General features: G+C 34.2%; 1 protein-coding gene across 4 annotated transcripts in view; it reads right to left on the bottom strand.

Annotated features, from left to right (window-relative positions):
- The window catches only part of LOC110019733 (probable Ufm1-specific protease), a 53,842-nt gene extending 38,919 nt beyond the window's left edge, over nucleotides 1–14,923 (bottom strand). For all 4 annotated transcript variants that reach the window (XM_020717524.1, XM_020717523.1, XM_020717525.1 and 1 more), the window contains exons 1-2: nucleotides 14,669–14,923; nucleotides 11,066–11,416 (exon numbers count right to left, since the gene is read on the bottom strand). In XM_020717524.1, the coding sequence (XP_020573183.1) occupies nucleotides 11,066–11,416; nucleotides 14,669–14,858 (541 nt within the window). In that variant the 5' untranslated portion in view covers nucleotides 14,859–14,923. The remainder of the gene's footprint in view (nucleotides 1–11,065; nucleotides 11,417–14,668) is intronic.
- Between the last annotated feature and the right edge of the window lie 5,706 nt (nucleotides 14,924–20,629).

Below are 20,629 nucleotides of genomic sequence, written 5' to 3'. Positions count from 1 at the left end.
GTTGTGCAAACATAAGTCCTAAATCTTAAATAATTTGCAGGATTGAAACATCAAATAATTATCTCTTCAAAGACATAAAGCCGAAGATAGGATAGTTGGAGACATCTCCGGGGTTTCTCCTGGATCTGTGATGTCCCCTACTTTTCTTTCATTTGAATTCCTTAAATAATTGTTCACATTTTGAGTCATTTCCATTTGATTTTCCCATGTCCAACCGTGAAAACCTAAACTTTGAAATCTTGAAAGCAAAACCACCTGATCTTAATCGAGAGTTATCTTAAGTGATTTCGATTATTTAAGATGTAATTAACTATAGGGGCTTGCCTCTATAGGGAACCAGGAACCCAGATAAAATAAACCCTATCTAATTTTTATGTTAGATAGGGGAACTTGTTGGCCTTTTTATAAAATATTTCGCAGATCAAAACGGATGTCACAAATTGTTTAGTCTAGATGATTAAATCCCTATTACAAGTAATATATTTATTCTTCGGGATAAGTGTATTGCTTGTAGTATTGTATTAAATCATCTAAACTATTTGAAAATGTGAGACTCGTTCGGTCTCACTTATTTTAAAAATTAAAATGTTACTTCTTTAAAAAAAAAGTTATATTTATATTTAAATTATTTTCAAAATTCCAAAATCATCACCTTTTCAAACTACGAAAGTCAAGCTGAACGATAAAACGGCCGACAAGGGGACAGCAAAATATTGAATTTGGAGCAGCTTCTGCTTCACAACCATTTAAAAAAAAGAAGCAAATTGGGGTTGGAGCTTCAAAAAGTTTAAAGGTAATTGATTACTTAGTTGTATTACTACTTACTAATTTATTATTTTATTTAAAATTTTATTAAATTCAATGTTAATTGATGTAGGGAGTAAAAGAAAAGGTGTGGAGATTAAAGAAGAGTTTGAAGATGATGATAACATAGAAGTCAAGGGTGATAGAGTTACTAAATATGATTGATCTTCCAAAGATGATGAAAATGATGATAATACCGCTATGGAGATTAATGTTCCAATCTTATTTCTAACTTTGCTTTATATTTATAATTTGGGAATACTATATACATGTGTTATTAAGTAAAGTATTGAAGTCTATTGATGCATTTAAATTTGTAAGTTTAATGATACATTTAAATTTGTAAGTTTAATGATACATTAAACGTCGATCATCTGATGATCCGATTAGGAGAGTAGATGTTTTAGATTTGACTTGTGTTAAGAAAGTCAGGATAGACCTAGGAAGAATTGGGCTTATTGTATTAAAAATGATCTTAATTTACTAGAACTAAATGAAAACATGACACTAAATAGGACGCAATGGAGAAAAAGGATTCATGTAGCCGACCCCACGTAGTGGGATTAAGGCTTTGTTGTTGTTGTTGTTGTTGTTGTTGTAATGATCAAGATTTGTATGGATCAAATTATTAAAAGGTGTGAACGATTTAGATATCTCGGGTCTGTTGTTCAAAGCGATGGTTATATAGATGGAGATGTTAATAGTAGAGTTCAAATTGATTGGTTGAAGTGGAGGACGGTGGTGAGACCTGCATTGCCCTATGGCGTTCAATGTTGGCCTTTAAAACAGAAGCATAATACTAAGTTAAGTGTTGCCAAGATGAGAATAATTAGGTGGACGAGTGGCTTTACACTTAGAGTCAAAATGCGAAATGAATATATTCGTGATAGGGTTTGTGTAGCTCCTGTGAAGGACAAAATTGGAGAAAGTCGCCTTAGATGGTTCGATCACATTAAACGTCGATCATCTGCTAATCCGATTAGGAGAGTAGATGTTTTAGATTCGACTTATGTTAAGAAAGGCAGAGATAAAACTAGGAAGACTTGGGCTTATTGTATAAAAAATGATCTTAATTTATTAGAACTAAATGAAAATATGACACTAAATAGGACGCAATGGAGAAAAAGAATCATGTAGCCGACCCCATGTAGTGGGATTAAGGCTTTGTTGTTGTTGTTTTTGTTGTAATGATCAAGATTTGTAGTTTTTCAAATGTCATATTTATGAATTATGTTTAATTTTATGAGTTTTTATTTATTTATTTATTTATTTATTTTATTCTTTTTTTTTTTTTAGGCTTAAGCCTTGATCTACCTAGAAGCTCACACCTTGCCTTGCAAAAAAAAAAACCTCAAATCCTGATTCCGCCTTTTAAAACATTGTGCAAAGCTAAAAACTTTTTTACAATTAACAAGCGTTATAAAGGATTTCTAGGTAAGGATCCCAAGCCAAGCTTTGCTGAATAAGTAAGATTACAAGTTGAGAAATTTCAAGGCATTCTTGGACAAGTGCTAATGTTGTGCCCTACAAAAAGACAAAAAACCCTAAACCCGTGTGGAACAGAAGTCCAATACAGGCAAATAGCTGGGAATTTTTTGTGTTTCACCACCAATGAGAATAAAATTATGTCTAAAACCCGACTTAATAACAATTCACAATTGCAGATTGTCCTAGTAATTTGTGAGATGGAATCATTGTTCCAAGCAGAGAGCATGAGGCAATTGATGTAATACCCCGAAATTTCATAGAAGTATAAAGACAATTTCTTCTAAAAATTATATCCAATTTTTTCATATGTCCCAAAAAATGATCAAAAGCATCTTGATAAAATTCTACCTTCCATTTTGATATTTTTGATATATAAAAACATATATAAATAAACAAATATATTAACAATTATTAATTGATTTCTTACTACAATTTTCTTTCTAAATTTTTTTATTAAAATTATTGTTCACATATTTAGAATACTGTAGTTGCAGGCCATAAATGTTTTCAGATTTGTACGCTATTAAATTAAGTTGTATATATTTACTTATACATTAATTAACCTAAGCCACTATATAATTATCCATTTCTTCCTTAATTACCAATTCCGTAACACCTAGAAGAAGAAGATGGAGGAGCAGCAGGAGATCTCGAGTAAGGCAAGAAGAGAAAAAGAAGAAGACGGCGAAGACAAGGAAGATAAAGACGATGACAAAAAAAAAAAGAAATGAAGAAGAAAAAAGGAAAAAGGAAACAAAGCAATGGATTTAGGTAAAAAATCTGTTTGTTTTTTTTTTTTTTTTTTTTTTGGGTAAGCAATGGATTTAGGTAAAAAATCTGTTTGTTTTTTTTTTTTTTTTTTTTTGAGTTGCAAACTAAGTAGTTTAAATGCGGAGAAATTTTTTTAAGATAAAAATATTATTTTGAAGTTAATTAATTTACTTTTTGAGTTGTAATTTAAGAATTTCTATTATTGAGGAGATTGGTGTTTTATTAGGTTGTTTAAGAAAAAAAAAGTTCTCATGGAAAAAGAAATAAGAATACGTGTTCCGAAGTAAATCCTATAATAATGGAAAAATACTCATACTATAATAAAAAGCAAATAATTTATATACCTAATTTTTATATAATTTATTCATATTGAGTAAGTCATTAGCACCTGATGTTGCTTGTAAAGTTACAGTATTTTTATATAATCCCAACTTTAAGTAATTTCATGATATTTCTGCTATTCAAGTTTTAACATTATTTCATGATGTAAAGCATAGTAAAATACCCCAATGTAAACTTTTACAGTATGATGAATTTTTAAGCTATGTTAATGTAGGATGATTGATAACAGTGAAAATCAATCGTAAATATTTTTAAAAATTTAAAGAAATAATGCTAAGAATAAACAAATCTATGAACGGTCAGATTAAGTAAGACAGATTAGCAGATGATGATGATAATCTCTGCAAGAACGGAAAAGGGTTCGCAACTCTTAATAAAAAACTGGTGTGATGTGTTCAAACCTTGAATTGTGAAACCATTGATCAACCGTCAACTTTGGAATGTTTATACGATACAGTCCAAACTTAAATTGAGAATTTTACCAATAGTTACTATGGCTAATAGGCTAGATGATGACCAAAAGAAATGACTATTAAAGTCGATACAGATAACATACAATACTTTAAGACTACCAACAATGAGATGAGAAGGAAACAAAAATCAAAGCAAGTAATTTCATATAGCAAGAGACTAACATAGGACATCAAATGTTTGAAATTTAAATAATGTGCTTTCATTTCTGCAAAAATATACTGAAAAGTTCTAGGATTCCAAGATGGTATTTATGAATCGGAATTACCGATACTTTGGAATGGCAAAAGAAGAAGAATATGTGAAGTGAATGGAGATTGGATGAGTAAAATTGATGTTTACAGCCGACCTAGAGAAAATATAGCAGAGGAAGAAATCAGCATTGAGGACGGTAGTGTAAGGGCGTCAGAAGGTTCCACCACCTACTCTCTTCACAAACACACCACTTGAAGAATAGTTTATAGCACTCCAAAATAAGAGAAGAAAAGAGAAAAAAACCATCAAATAATATAAACCCAAGAAAAATTGTTCAAGCCAAGTTATAAATAGCATATTCATATTAAAATATAAATTAACCCTAACTCTATATAAATAAATCCTAGATATGAGGGTTACAAGACCTAAACTTGGCTCCATACATAAAATAATTTGTTACGAGAGCTCATAGCACAAAAAATTCATCTCTTCCTTCAATTCATGCCCGTCTAGATAGGACATAGCATCCACATCACTCTCGCCGAACAGTAGAGGCTTAGTCTTCTTCTTCTATAAAAAATTGTAGATACTCATGGTACAGTGACAAGTCAACAATGTTAAATATAACATAAATGTTGTAATCTCCAGGTAACTCAATGTATGGACCATTAGCTCTAAGCATAAGTTTCCCAAAAAGAACTAAATCTCTTCTTCTTTAGTTTGATCCACACCAAATTTCCTTCCGTGAAGATCATAGCATTGCTAGAATTGTTAGCATGTTTTTGATATTTCGTGTTCTACTTAACAATTACTTCCCATACATGTTTATGTAGGGCCGGTATCTCAAGGGCTCTAGTTTTTACATATGGTCTAAGCTTAGTAGTTGAAAGTATCGGCACTAACTCCAAAAGTGTGCCCCAAAAGTGTGAGAGTAGTCCGCCCGAATACAACCTCAAAAAGGTTGTAACCACTGGACTGGATAGTAAACATGTCATAAGTAAACTCAACTTAAAGAAGAACCAAATCTCAATGTCACATGTTATTTCTCAAATTATACCTGATTAGAATTTCCAAAATGTGATTCGGAAACTCTACTTGTCCATCTATCTATAAGTGCGACGCTGAACTAAACTGAAGCTTCGTACAAAGTTCATCTCATAAGATCTTCCAAAAGTGACTCTGGACTTTCGCACCGCTGTCTGAAGTGATGGTTTACGATACGCCATGAAACATGATAGCTATCGTTTTGTGGCAAGCTATGGAATATGCTCTATTGGAGAAACAACCCAAAATAAACACCACACTCATGTCCAACCAGGGCAACTCTAACAAAAAGGGGAGTGTATAGACATATATTCTGCCCTTGAGTCTTGGCTAAATGCCATGTCAAGCACTTGTCGAGCGTGGCTCCCCACTTCTCAAACCAATCTAATAGAAATTCTCTTTCACTAAAGAAAGAGTATTGTCCTAACAAAAGTGTCATGCAATGCATCCATTATGAGACTCCTTTAAAATGCTCTCAGAGTGAATTTCTAGAAATATTTAAGTTATTATGGTTGAACAAACAACCATCAAATATGTAGATCTGATCAAACGGTCTATCTAGCAACAAACCCAAATCTCCTAGAAATCTTGGTCAATGGCAGAGGCATCCTTCAACACTTCAAACCCTAATACCTTTAACTACATGGTAGTGATTAACAAAAGTCAACGACTTAGAACATCAACCACATTATTCTGACTACCAATTTTACGTTTGAGTACAAAATAAAATGAAGAAAAAAATTTCACCATGAAGGCATGTGAACCCTTCAATATGCTCTGTCAAAAATCTCAAGACCTCGTGATTAGTATAAAGAGTGAACTTATTTGCTAACAAGTAATGACTAATTATTGAGGGGTTCATTATAGTATAGAACTTATTGTCATAGGTGAAGTACTGTTGGCATCAATTTTGATGTCATGAGTGTAGGGTAGGGTGTCCATTTGAATGACTCAGAATGAGCTGGTGTCCATTCATACAAACCTGAAGTAATGATACCCATCTAGACCTCCTGATTCGTGCCATGAGCACGAAATCGGGATCAGTATTGATTTTGCCCCCAGAGTCAATTCACCGTGGGATGGGGTTGGCTATGTTCGAATCATGTTTAACACACGTCTTGATGATTAGAGACCGTATTCATCAATCCAGACTCGTTTATGGCCAACTGGAGTCACAAAACTCGCCCACGGGCACTACCGGGTGAGAATTAACCACTTTGTGTCGTTCGGGGATGACCGCTACTTCGAGGGGATATTCTGGTATTACGGCACTTCCGTAAGCCTTCTTTGACGATTATAGATCATTTCCCATCTGCACAGGACCTTCAAGAGTCAAGGGAACTCGTCCGGAACCTCCGTCGTGCTCCTAATGCCTAACCCTAATTTTTGACCTGGTGTGACACGCCCAGTTCTGGCATGTTCACGGCAAAAATGACCCCAAATCGTGCTCAAGACAGAAAGCACAGCATAATTATGCCACTAGTGTGGTGTAGCCATGCCAGAACACCGGCATGACCACGCCAATTTCGAGAGTGGTCACGCCGACCTTCAGAAAAACAAGGGTTTAAGCTTTAGCCAGGCGTGACCACGCCAATTTCGGGCATGTTCACGCCAAGCCAACACTTTGACTAGCCCAAATTTTTTAGCATTTATTCCCTCATTCTTGACGGCTTTCCCATTGACAATGATGAGTTTGGGAGGTCAAGTAGGAGTGTTACATGTGGCATCCACCACCCATAAAGCCAAGGGATGAATGTCATGTGGAAAAGGGAGATTATTTTATGATTTGGAGGGAAAATTCCCTCCATTTTCATTTTTTTCATGGTGTGCTAATAGGCCAATCTAAAAACAGGCTGAGGAGAGCTCATTTTGGTCTAGGGATTTTCTTTCTAGAGCTGAGGGAGAGCTAGAGAGAGAGCTATATTCTTCTTCTTCCTTTTACCATTCTTATGTTTGATTTCCTCCATCAAACCTTACATTCTCTCCACCATATCTAAGAGAGGAAGTGAGGGTGAGTTCTTTTGGGTGTTCAAAACTCCTAAAACTCGTCATAGGTGTTGCTAACCCTCCCCTCTGAATAGTTGTACATCAGAATGTTGTCAAAATACACAGCAATGAACTTTCGAATAAAAACTTAGAAAACCTGATTCATCAGTCTCATAAAGGTACTGTCAAGGCGTTGAACAAGCCAAATGGCATGACCATCAACTCATATCATCCATTTCTTTTATTGATGTGGTCTTCCACTAATCTTTTAGCATCATCCAAATCTAGTGATATCCATTGTTCAAATTTATCTTTAAGAATATGCTAGCTCCATGCAATTGATCCAATAAGTTATTCAATCTCAGAATGAGGAACCAGCACTTAATGATAATCTTGACCACTACTCTACTAATATCATGGTGCTTATTTCATGAACCATCCTTCCTGTGTCCAATCAAAGCAGATACGACAAATGAATTGGGGCCCTCACAGACTAATTCCCAAGAACCGGATCTAAGATTTAGCTCTCATACAAAATGACATTTTGTTAGGATTCCTAAAAAGAGAAACAGCAAAATGAGAAATGTAAAGTCAATGGAAATTGGAAGGTAAAAAAATATGTAAGTTGCTTCTGTCCTAAAGAAAAAAAAAAGAGAACTGTGATCGATGATTATGGCGGAAGTGTACAAGAGTCAGAAGGTTCTACCACCCATACCTTTAAGATACTGACTCATCACATGAAGAAGAATAGGCTAAACACTCTAAAATAGAAGAAACCAAGGAAAAATGTCTCCAAATAGTATAAACCAAAGCAAAAGTGTTTAAATTAAGTTCTCAAATAACATAATTGTACTAAGACATAAATTAACCATAATTCTAAGTAAATAAAAGCTAGATATAAGACCCACAAGACCCAAAACTGGCTCCAGATGGTAAAAATCCCATTATGGGATCTCCAAGGGAGAAAATCCTGCCCCTTCCATTGAATCCCACCCGTCTCGGCGAAAAATAGCACCAGCATCAAATACACTCACTTTTTATAATTACCTTTTATTCATAGTTAAAAAAATGTATTGATCTATAATTTATTCACTAAACTAGTCATATACATAATTATCAATGCTCAAGTTAGCTCAAAAGTTTAGTGTGGGAACCAAAAATTGGTACCCTAACCTCTCATGAGAGAACCTGTTGCATTTTGGTCAAATTTTTGGAAGACAGATTGGATTGTAGATAAAAAACTACTTAGATTTCCCCCTCACTTTGTGATGACTTTAAGAGCTTATTAAAGGTTTCCCATAAGTACATGCACCTATGATTAATTATCCTCCTAATGATAAGAAAAAACTTCCAATTAAGTTTAGTCCTTTAGATAATAAGTATTTAGAATTAGTATATAGTGCAGCAATTCAAAGTTTTAGAATAGTAAAATTTATCTATATAAGCCTTATAGAGGATGGTGCAGGGAATGAATGAACTCAATTAAGTTCTTATGGTTTCATCATTCTGAGTTGTCATGAATCATGGGCTATAGTTGTAATTATAATATAATGATGACTTTTTGCGATAAAATGACCCAGCCAAAGAGCTCTAGCCATAACCACTATTTTTATGAAGTCATTTTTTAGCCAAAACACATGGAGAAAAAACTCGGACCACATTCTTATTAGCGCGTATTAGTTTGAGAGTAAACATAAAGATATAGTTAATATAATATTGGTTTTTTGTGAGCTCAAATTAATCTTAAATTTATCATCATCGATAAATTGTTGTGAATGATGGATGAATTTTGCTCCGATTTAGAGTGGTGCATTTCACTTTGAAGATCATAGATATTAAAATTTAATAATTTCTTAAATTTTTAATGGGATTTAAACCCAAAATAATTTTTATTAAACTTTGAGGAATTTTAAAAATAGAGTACCCTCTTATTTAGATTTGCTTTTGATATAACCATCATTGAGGTACAAACTACTTATATAATTCAAATTTACAAATTAACCAATGTTTGTTATTTGAATATTATAAAGGCAACTATTTCATTAGCTCCACTCCTTATGATGAAAAGAATCAAATTCACTAAATGTGAACTCTATGTGATCAACTCAAGTCTACTTAAGAAGAAGGATCCGACTGGTTGGGTGGAGATTCAATCTCATCTACGAGAAGGATAGGATTAATCGAGTGAGACTAACAGCATTATCCAATGAGTAAGTGTGATTAGCTTAAAGGATTAATCGAGTAAGACTAACAACATTATCCATGACTTTAACATACTCATGTGCATATATATTTTCCTGCCACTACAAACAATTATGAAATTTAGATCACTAACTACTGTATCGATGGAAGAATACATGTCAAGGGGTGAATATGCATTCTACTATCTTAGACAATTGTGAAATTTAGATCTCTAATCGCTATGCCGATGAAAGAGTATCATCCAGAGGTGAGTAGGTACATTTCCAAATCAGACAATAGTATAAATATTCAACTAACCGTTGTGTCAACGGATTATGTTTCGGTTAAGGGTGCATTTGGTTATGTTTATACGGTGCTCCTGAACATATATAAGAGTTAAGAGTATGATATATACTAAAATTAAAGCATGTAAAATTATAGTTTATTACCATGAGCAAATATCATGAATATATTATATAGATTATTATATGATTTTTTTTTAAATTAATGGAAAAGACCAACATATATATTTTCACTTTTTCCTTGAATTACTATAGTTTAGAAGTATAATTGCTCTGGGTTATCTTAAATAAATCGTTATGTTATTTTCATTTTCTTTCAGAATTATACTTTTAAATAAAATGAATACTATAAAAGATAATATATACAGAATGTGAAATGAGCAACCTGAAATGTAATTTTTATTTGTTAATTAAATTATTTTCTTTAGTGACTCTTTCAATTAATAGTTGTATTGTAAATTCCTAGTGATAGAAAAAATATTTACATTTCACCGTTTGACTGTCCATTCTCGCTTTGGTTAATTCTAGGCCTGGGGTTAAGTCATGACAACAATGCACTTGCAAGATGAATTATCATGTATTTCAATACATTTATTATGTTGTTATTGTGTGATGCATTGTAGTTGTGTGAGGTATGAGTTTCAAGTTATTTTGGTACTTGTCTAGTGGCGTATGCATATAACTTAAAAATATCCAATTTTTGCTATTTGATCAAATTTTACCCAACTTGCATGAATTTAAAATTACAGAGTTAAAAAAGGCCTTGGAATTTGTCAAACTCTTGAAATATCTAAAATTTTGTCTTCTTATGTGAATATTTTGATATTATTTTGTGAGCAAATTTTCATGTGCGTCAACAATCGACTTCTGGCCGATTGTAGATACGTGCTATGTATCTAATGATAATTTCAGTGAGTACAAATCTTTTAGGTCAGTCAGGATATCATTTTTCTAACCAACAAAGCAAAAAAACAAAACTAAGGTAATTAACTAATCTAAACATTCTACAGATCCTACACACGTGAGACAGTTTGAAAACTGAAAAAAAAGATGTTGCCTAACAATTTAGATAACAGAAAGTTATGTTAATTTGGTAAAACCTCTCTAAATGGATTTCCATAGAGAAGAGGCGGAAAGTTTGAGTCCAAAGTTTATTTCCATGTAAGATAATGGAGATGTAGTAAAAGCTGCTAAGACCTTAGAGGAAAACAAGAAACATGAGCATCGAAGACAATTTGTAAGTACACGACAGACAAAGATATAAAGTTACATTTTGTTGAACCATTTAAATAAGCATTGCTTTGATAAAAATTCAATGTATGCCTTCTATTAAATGAAGTTACAAGCATGAAGTGGTGCATTTTTCTTGTATACGAGGAAAGCAATCAATGCAGTACGTAATATAAAAGGAAATAAGGAAGAGAAAGAAAGTTAGACTGTGCTTGTTCCAAATAACAAAATTCTAAAAACAAAGCATATACCTGATGTTATTTTTTCAGGAGCATAAATGGGAACCTTTAGAGCCAACTCGCATCTAATAAGGCAACCTTTCTCCCAGACAAGCTTCTCAGGATTGGTTTCAAATAAGATGGTCCTTAATGATTCAACATGTTTAAAATTTTCCATTTCATATTTGAAAAACTGAATTGTATCACTACTTAAATCAGCAGCTGCTCCAATTACATACTGATGTTCAGCATTTACTGAAAGATAGTTCCTAATCATACAGGAAGCTTCTGCTGCCTTTCTAGCATTAAACTCCAAGTCTCCATCGTTAATCAATAGTGCTCCAACTATATCAAACCCTCTTATAAGTAATGTCCTGATATCATCTGTCTTAAACAATCATAGGTAGATATATGTTGAAATCCCATCAATGTAAAGATCAAATAAGTACAAAATAAACTAACTGATAGAATAAGAAATAAAAACAAAAAGCATGGAGGTCCATAAATAAGAAAAAGCATACTATAAAGATTCAATTAAAAAAGTAAAAAAGTACGAGTTGAACTAAAATAGAAAGTTGCTTGTCTGTGTGTGTGACACCAGACTGAATACAACAGAAGAGGACACAGATTTTAAAAACATCCTTAGAGATTACTATGATATGATGTAGTTTGGTTATAAAGAACAGCATGCAAAGTGAATTTCAGGGGGTTCTATTTACTTTAAAGTGAGAAATGCAGAACGAGGTGATGAGCTGAAAAGCCTTGTGATGTGTTGGTTAAGTGAAGTGAATAGGTCCACTGATTGTGCACCTTCTACAAGTCAAGCAAAACCTGTTATACTAAGACAAATTGAGTAGACATGTAACAAGCTATCGAATATGGCATCAAAAGCAAATGTATGGTACTATAGAAATAATGAAAGCTTGAAAGCCATAGCATTGTAGCAAGTAATACCATTCTTACCGAAAATCATAAAGAAAACCTAATAATAGCTTTGGGATTTGACTGAAACCTACACAAACTTGGCCTTTGGGGTCAGTTTCAAACCATTGCTTTGACACATGGAGAAGCATCAGTTTTTACCCAGTCACGGTAATTATGGTCTCCATCACAAGACATCACCATAAAATGGCTGAAATCCATGACCCAACACCCAATGCACCTACAAGGGTGCATAGCAAAAAAGCAGCAAAAACCCATGTCCCAACCTTCAGGGTCCCTACTACAGATAAGGTATTCAAGATACTTTAGGGCTAATTTGGGAATTGAACTAGGTTGTCCTAGTAATGATAGAAAGTGCTTCCTGCTAAATCAACAGCCCATGCAACTATATGTACTCAAGTTCCTTATATAACAAAGTTTCGATATTCTTGATGGGTACATGTTAAGCAATAAAAAATGGATTATATTTTCATAAAAAATAAGTTTTGTTGCATAATATATGGGAAAGAATCATCAAACTTTCTTCAAACATTCTAACACGAGTTTAATGAACAAAAAGCTTCAAACATAAAATTCAAACATAAAAGTTTTTAAGCATAGTTCATAGCCCAAATTCATGTTATAAAGAATCAAATTAAAAAAACTTATACGCTATTTTAATTATTTACCTTTACATATACTAAAATTAGAAAAGCAAAAAGATAAAAGGTTATTTAATGATATATCAAAAAATAGGAATAAGAAACTAAAGACCGAAAGTACCCTAAAGTCTTTTCTTCTATCAACACATAATCTTTCCATCTTTGATCTTTTTTTGCTTTACCATTGGCCAACAAAAAATTTGGGCAAATAAAAGATAAAAAAGAAAGAGGAGAAAGGACAGACAAATTGAAAAATAAAAAATATGTAAATTTGGATATTTGTGTCAAAAAAGAAAGTGAATATCCCCATCATAAAGCATGGTTCTCCTATTCTCAACGATGGCATATACTCAATGATATTTAAACAACTTTTTATTTGAAATTAAGTCAGTCAAAAACAGATTCAAATACATAGAATACTGGCTTTTCAAAAATAACTGATAAAGCAATAATATTGATAGTTTATGCCAAGAAAATGTGAACTAAAGATAACTAGCCGGTGAATATTGATTGCCAAAATATTATGATGGTATAGTTATTGCACGATTAGACTTCATTCCTTGATATAAAAGCAATGAGAAGGGGATTTTCCTAAATAAGGTTCATACCGATTGACTATCAAAGATGGTTTTTGGAGTAGTTGAGTTATGTATATTTTGTGTTCAGAAAAATGAGAAAAGTTTCTCAGGTTGTGTAGGGTATGGACATGTTAAGAAAATCATTTAGAAATGTACAAAAGCTAAATAAGTTTTTTGAGGTTTGGAATCAGTTATATGGATTTGCTACATAAACCTACAAAAGATTTCCTACTCACTTAAAGCACTTTCAAAAAAATCTTATAAACACAAACATCTCAACTAGAGGTGTAAGTGAGTGAAGCCGATTCATGAGCTAGCTCGGGCTCAGCCCAATAAGTGTCTCGAGAGCTGAGCTCAATGAGCGAACAAGTCAAGCTCAAGCCAACCCTGACTCGACTCGTTAGATCATGAATCAACCCTGACTCGACTCGTTAGATCATGAATCATCTCGTTTAAAAAATATTAATATACTATACACTCAAAATATATTAAACTTCAAGATTTTGTCTTTAAATTATTAAAAATGTTTGAAAAATGATATTTAATATTTTATAACAAATATTTTATTATTATTTATCGTTTGATTACTCATTCTATTTATCATTTTATTATAGCATTAGCTTAAATTAATATTATTTACTTTTATAATAAACAAGTCAACTCATGAGCTGGCTCAAATTTGTAGATTCAAGCTTGAGCTCAATTAATTAACCAAGCTCAAGTTGATGGTGAATCGAGCTCGAGTGGACTTATTTCCATCCCAAATCTCAACTAAGATCTCAAACTTCTGCCATTAAAGACAAATATTTGTACTAGGTGCTACAGCATCGTTCTATTGTCAATATGCCAAACTGAGTAACCCTTAAAGCAAATTTGGAAACTGAATGCGTTGGAAACATGCAACATACATTTTCTCCAATGACACTTAGCTTTTTTTTTCTTTTTTTCTTCCTTAACAGATTCCTAAGCACACCTTTCTTCAACACAGACAAGATTTCTTGGCTCGAGGACCATTGCAAAAGTGATCAAATGCCCTTAAAAAAAGCTTATCATAATATGACAACCACAAGTCAGAACAATTCAAAAAATAGAACTCTGACTCAATTGCAAATCCTTTGTTTCCACATTGCCACCTTACAACATTTATGGAACTTGATCTTTCTCTCACTTAGGCCCTTTAATTAACGTTTTATAATCTTTCAGAACCTTGCAGTGAAATTGGCCCAGTTTCAATGGCATGCAAACAACTAACTGTTGAAGTTTGGCGAAGTTAAATAAGGACAATAAAATTCAAACTTCCCAAAAGACACGAGTAGACTTCTAAATTGCAAAATTACATCTTCCTCAAATTCGATCTGTAAATTTCATTTCCAAATGTTGATTCAACTAGTGAACAATATTTCAGTATGTCGTCCCTAAGCGGATGAAAGCATGAACTCAGGATAGAGAATAGCAAGGGCCGAGAGGGGAGTGACCTGCTTCGTGGGTAAAATCCGGGGAGCAAGGATCGCCATGTAGGTAGTGGATACATCGGAAGGAGGAAACAACGTTGAAAGATGGGAGGAAGAGTGGAGCTCCGATCAGCCACCGAAGACCATTCTCCCTCGGGGAGAGCAGGGTCCTCCTAGAGCACAGAACTCGCAGGAGATTCCCGTCTCCGCCCATTGCCAGATCGCCGGTCGACCAACCACAAGTTCACACTTCAGAATTTGGCTTCGGTTATTCTATAAAATCTCATGAAATATAGACGTAAGTTGCACCTTTTTAATTTTTACATATATGATACTTTACCCTTAAAAATATATATTTTTTTTAAAATATAAAATAATGATATTTTTAATGTAATACTAATTACATGACTTTATCCCACAAAGTGGGGTCAGCAACATCAATCATTTTTCTCCATTGTTTCTTAATGAGAGATGTATTTTTATTTAATTCTAATAAATTAACATCATTTTTTGTACAACATGTTCAAGTTTTTTTAGGTATACATCTACCTTTATTAACACAGGTCAAATGTAAAATATCTACTCAACTAGGTGAGTCATGAGATGGTCTAACGTTTAATGTGACCAAAGCATTGAAGATGACTCTCTCTAATCTTGTATGTCAGTGGAGCTACTCTAACCTTTTCACAGATTTGCTCGGGATAGTTGCCAAGTTTGCATTCCAAACTGTCACCACAACTCTGTTTAGGAAACTGCTTTCTACGAAGTTGATTTCTCCACCACATCTTTACAACCACCTTTTTAAAAAGTTGCTGTCACGACAAACATACCCTAAGAGACTATTTGGCAATGAATTGAACCCTGGATTTATGCAGATTTAAGTAGAATCCCGCTAAACAGCTATTTTGGACAAAATAGCTTGATGCCACAAATTTGGATTCCACAAATTTCAGCTGTAAGTCCCGGATTTACTAAATCCTACCAACCGGTGGATTTAGCTTCGTGTGGCTAGGATTTAACTTTGCGGCTTCCGAGTCTCTCCAACAACCATAACAAATTCTTAAATTCAAGTAGAAATTGCCAAATAATTTTACTAGATTTACAAAATTTAGAATATTTGTTACCAGACAATTTTCCAAAATTAACCCATTCAAGATTTATTAAATCCGGATTTATGGGATTTACTAAAACTTAATATTATAAATCTCATATGTTGCCACACAACACCTAAGTGCAAATCCACTCATACACCTTAGCATCCTCATTTCAGCAACACTTAACTTAATTTTATGTTTCTCTTTTATAGACCAACATTCCGTGTCATAAAGCATTGTAGGTTCACTAGCATATCATAAATTTGTCCTTTAAGTCTAAGCAATGATTTTTGAATCTTGCAATAGGTCTGATGCATTGCTCCAATTTAACCATTCAACTTGAATTCTACTAGTTAGGTATGGCTCATATATCATAAATGGGACAGATTCTGGAGCGGAGTGAAGTGGAAGGATCTGTCCAATCGGGGGAGTTTCATTATGTTGGTTAGGGGTGCGGGGGCAACGTCCTGCGGTTTGGTACAGGGGTAATTTAAGTAATTACATATTGTACTATAGGGTTATATATATGTCATGTTTGTAACCCTAGAGGAGCTGAATCTTGTATTTTGTACTCTTTTCTGAATATTGAGAAGGAAGTCGTCACTCTGCTCTCGAGGATGTAGGCATCTTTGTTGAACCTCATAAATTTCTGTGTGTTCTTCTGGATTTGTGTCGATTCCTATTTTTCTTCGTCATAATTTCTCAACAAATGGTATCAGAGTCATACCTAACAAATGTAGCAAATTGGATTTAATACTCAAAATTAATTACTAAATTAACTGCTCTTAATTCCTTCTATGATTTGCTACATGAGAGAAAATGACATAATTAATTGGCTTCATTAATTATTTGATTAATTTTTTAATGAGCCTAATGACATGATGGAATTAATAAATAAGTATGCTAGCTCTCCTTGTAATCTCTCTTGGCATTTGGTTTCACAGGCATCTCTCTTCAGCATTAGTAGCCTCCAAGTTCTTCTTATGGCGTGCTTCGGTTTGAAGCTCTCGGGTAAAGAGAGAGAAGGAGAGGAGAGAGGAGAAAGAGAGATTGTTCTTTCTTGCAATCATCGAGGTGATCGAAGGGTGTAATTTCTCTAGCTAATAAAATCCTTTGTAGCTCTGTGGAAGTATGCAATTTGCCCAACCACATAAATATGTGTGTTTCCATTGTGTTTTTGTTTTACAATTTTTCTCGATCCGATTTTTCACTTTATTATCGTCATTTTTTACAACAACTGAGACATATGCTGGAGCGGAGCAGAGTGAAGCGAAAGGATCTGTCCAATTGGGGGGAGGGGGCAAAAACCCGCGATTTGGTGCAGGGGTAATTTAAGAAATTACATATTGTACTATAGGGTTATATATATGTCCTGTTTGTAACCCTAGGTTTGCCTCTGAGCCTTTGGTGATTCTGAATCTTGTATCATGTATTCTTTTCTGAATATTGAAAGAAGTTGTCGCTCAGCTCCCGAGGATGTAGGCATCTTTGCTGAACCTCGTAAATCTCTGTGTGTTCTTCTGGCTTTCTATCGATTCCTATTTTTCGTCGCCCTAATTTCTCAACAGGTGGTATCAGAGTCTGGTTCAAAAGCAGGGAAGAAAAATTTTGGCGGCTCAAGATTAAGGAAGATTTTGGCAGAGGATATTTGGCAGCTAGAGCAGAGGAGTTCAATGAATTTCGGGGCTTCAATGATTCGGCGAAGAACTTCAGAGGTTCGCGGTAGATTGTTGGAGCAGGCAGCGAGGAGTTCGCGAAGAGCGCAAATTGATCGGGAGGACCGATTTGCGAAGGCAAATTTGAAGGCGTTTGCGGGAAGTTAGCAGATGGAGGCGCGAAGGATTGTTCGCGGGAGGTTTCCGCCAACGCAGGAGTTTGGAAAGGCGAAGCCGAAGGCGGTTCGCTGCAGGTTGTTTGCCAGAAGAGAATCAATGAATCTTCCATCTCCACCAGATGGAATATTTCAATTATTTTTTGGACAAATTTGAAGAAGGAGAAGGAAATTCCTTCGATTTGGAAGGGATTTGATTCCCTTTGCTGGGAGACGAAAATCGATCCCTTTGCTGTTGGAAGTTTGGAGGTAAAAATCGGAGGTGCCCGGTTTTATTCTTTTGCGGGACTGCGATCAGAATACGATTTGTTTCCTTTGCTTTTGTGGTGATTTTCCTTTGCTGAAAGAATCCTATTTTATTCCTTTGATGCTTTTCTGGAGATATTCTTGCTGCAGAAATGGAAGGGCGGCTGCAAAAAAAAGGAAATTCACGAGGAAAAAGAAAGTCCGCTGAAATGGTAATTTAGCGTCGATATATTCCAAAGATATTCCATGACTCAAGAAAGGCAAAGAAAGGGAATCTGCTACTGCACTTGGGAAAGGAAATTTTTCTTTCTGAAAGGAAGCGGAGGCCGAGCTTTTCTAAAAGGAAAGCAGAGGCAGAGCTTTTCTAAACGACGGAGCTTTTCGGAAGGCGGAGCTTTTCGGAAGGCGGAGCTTTTCTAAGAAGGAAAACAGAGCTTTTTTGGAAGGAAAAATGAGCTTTTCTGTAAAGCAGAGGCGAAGATTTATTTGGAAGTTTAAGGAAAATGATTTCATGGAAAGTTTAAGTAAGGAAAATTTAACTATGGAAAAGTCTTTTTTTCTGGAAAACTTAATTAAGGGAATCTTAATTAATCGATTATTTAAAAGGATTTGTGGCCCAACTCACATTGGTGCAATTTGTTAGGTATGGCTCATATACCATAAATGGGATAGATGCTGGAGCAGAGCGGAGCCCACGAGTGGAGTGGAGCGGAAGGATCTATCTAATTGTGGGAGTTTCATTATGTGGGTTGGGGGTGCAGGGGCAACACCCCGCGGTTTGGTACAAAGGTAATTTAAGTAGTTACATATTATACTATAGGACTATATATATGTCCTCTCTGTAACCCTAGGGGAGTTGAATCTTGTATTATGTACTCTTTTTTGAATATTGAAAATGAAGTCGTCGCTTTGCTCCCGAGGATGTAGGCATCTTTGCTGAACCTTGTAAATCTCTGAATCTCTGTGTGTTCTTCTGTGTTCTTCTAGATTTGTTAGGCATATATATTTCTCTTAAGGGGTTGGATATTCGCAAAGGTGGAGATTTGTTGGGTATTTGTATTTTCCTAAGGGGCTGGATATTTTCCAAGATGAAGATTTGTTCGGTATGGCTCATAATACCAGAATTTGGAATCTCTTGGAATGAAGAGATGTCTCTTAGAATTGAAGAGGAGTGTCTACAAGTTCTTGCATCGCTTGAACTTCTTGAAAAGTGAGGGAGCAATGGAAGCATGGTGACCCAACCTACATTGGTGCATAAGAAACTCCATGATGTATTTTCTCCTAAGAGGCTGGATATTCGCGAATGTGGAGATTTGTTAGGCATATGTATTTCTCCTAAGGGGTTGGATATTCGCTAAGGTGGAGATTTGTTAGGCATATGTATTTCTCCTAAGGGCTGGATATCCGCCAAGGTGGAGATTTGTCATAAGAAACTCCATGATGTATTTCTCCTAAGAGGCTAGATATTTGCCAAGGTTGAGATTTGTTAGGCATATTTATCCAATCATTTTAATGGCTTGATCACCCATTATTATAACCCCACCACTCGGTCTACTGCTACTAAAATTAAATTCAACATATCAATTTTAGATCTACTCAAACAGAACCCTTTAGACTCTAAAGTAGACCTCCATAATTCAAATTTTTCTTGAACTCTCTCTCTCTCTCTTATCTTATCCACTGATATTAATAATGAAAAGCATACATCGATTTACATCCTCATATAAATGTCTAATAAGAACATATAAATTTTACATTAAAAAGATAAGGGCTTAAAGTTGATCCCTAATATAATCCAACTAAAATAGGAAAATACTTGATCAATCATTTCTTTGATCAAACAAATAACAACTATATCATTTATATCTTTAATGACTTGAATATAAGCAATAACAACACATATTTATCTTGGAACTTTTAAGTTTTTTTTTAAGTCAACAAAAATCATATACAAATCCACCTTACTCTCTATGTACTTCTCCATCAAAGCTCTAAGTAAATGTATAGCTTCCATAGTAAATTTTCCCAATATGAATCCAAAATAATTTTGAGAAATTTTTGTAACGCGTCTTAACCTATATTTGACCGACCTTTTTTGTAAATCAACAATTACAAGAATTTGATGATGCTACTAGAAGATTTAAATTCCAGCAATGATGCCAAAAACTTGACTGCGACTTTATATATATATGTTTGATTTAATAAAGATGTATAGATATAATATTCAATAATGTTAAAGTCGAATTTGTCAACGCAAGTATATGTATCACTCAAGTAATATAGGGCTCTAATAGAGTCCTAGATATCGATCCCACAGGGAGAAATAGAATACTACGGACTAATATTTAATAAAAAGTAATACTTCAACTACAACGATGTTCAAGTTGCTTATCTGTCAATAATAGACAATTGAAATAAGTAGATAATTTGGATAATAACTAATTATAGAAAATAACGTTTAATTGTGATATTCAGTATATAAGAAAGCATCATTCTCCTTGCCAAGAAATTGTAGTGAATGGATAAAATGAATTAGTTTAATTTATATTGTGCCAAATAGGAGCATACCTATTCTTTACCCTTTAGTACAGGCATAAAAAACATTGACTAATCCTATACTTGATTACTGATTTTGCGGCTAGACTGGGAGGATACCGGCTCTCACTTCGGATCTCCCACGTTCCCCTCACCTGACGGCTAACATCTACACATCAACTCCCAAACAATAGGACCGAATTGGGGATTTTAGTCTGTCACTCTAAAATCTCCAATTCTACGCCCGATAGTAATATTTTCCTATTTATTTGCACCCAA

The sequence above is a fragment of the Phalaenopsis equestris genome, unplaced genomic scaffold, assembly GCF_001263595.1.
Source record: "Phalaenopsis equestris unplaced genomic scaffold, ASM126359v1 Scaffold000075, whole genome shotgun sequence".
Classification (NCBI taxonomy): domain Eukaryota; kingdom Viridiplantae; phylum Streptophyta; class Magnoliopsida; order Asparagales; family Orchidaceae; genus Phalaenopsis; species Phalaenopsis equestris.
This window is presented reverse-complemented; position numbering and strand designations above follow the sequence as displayed.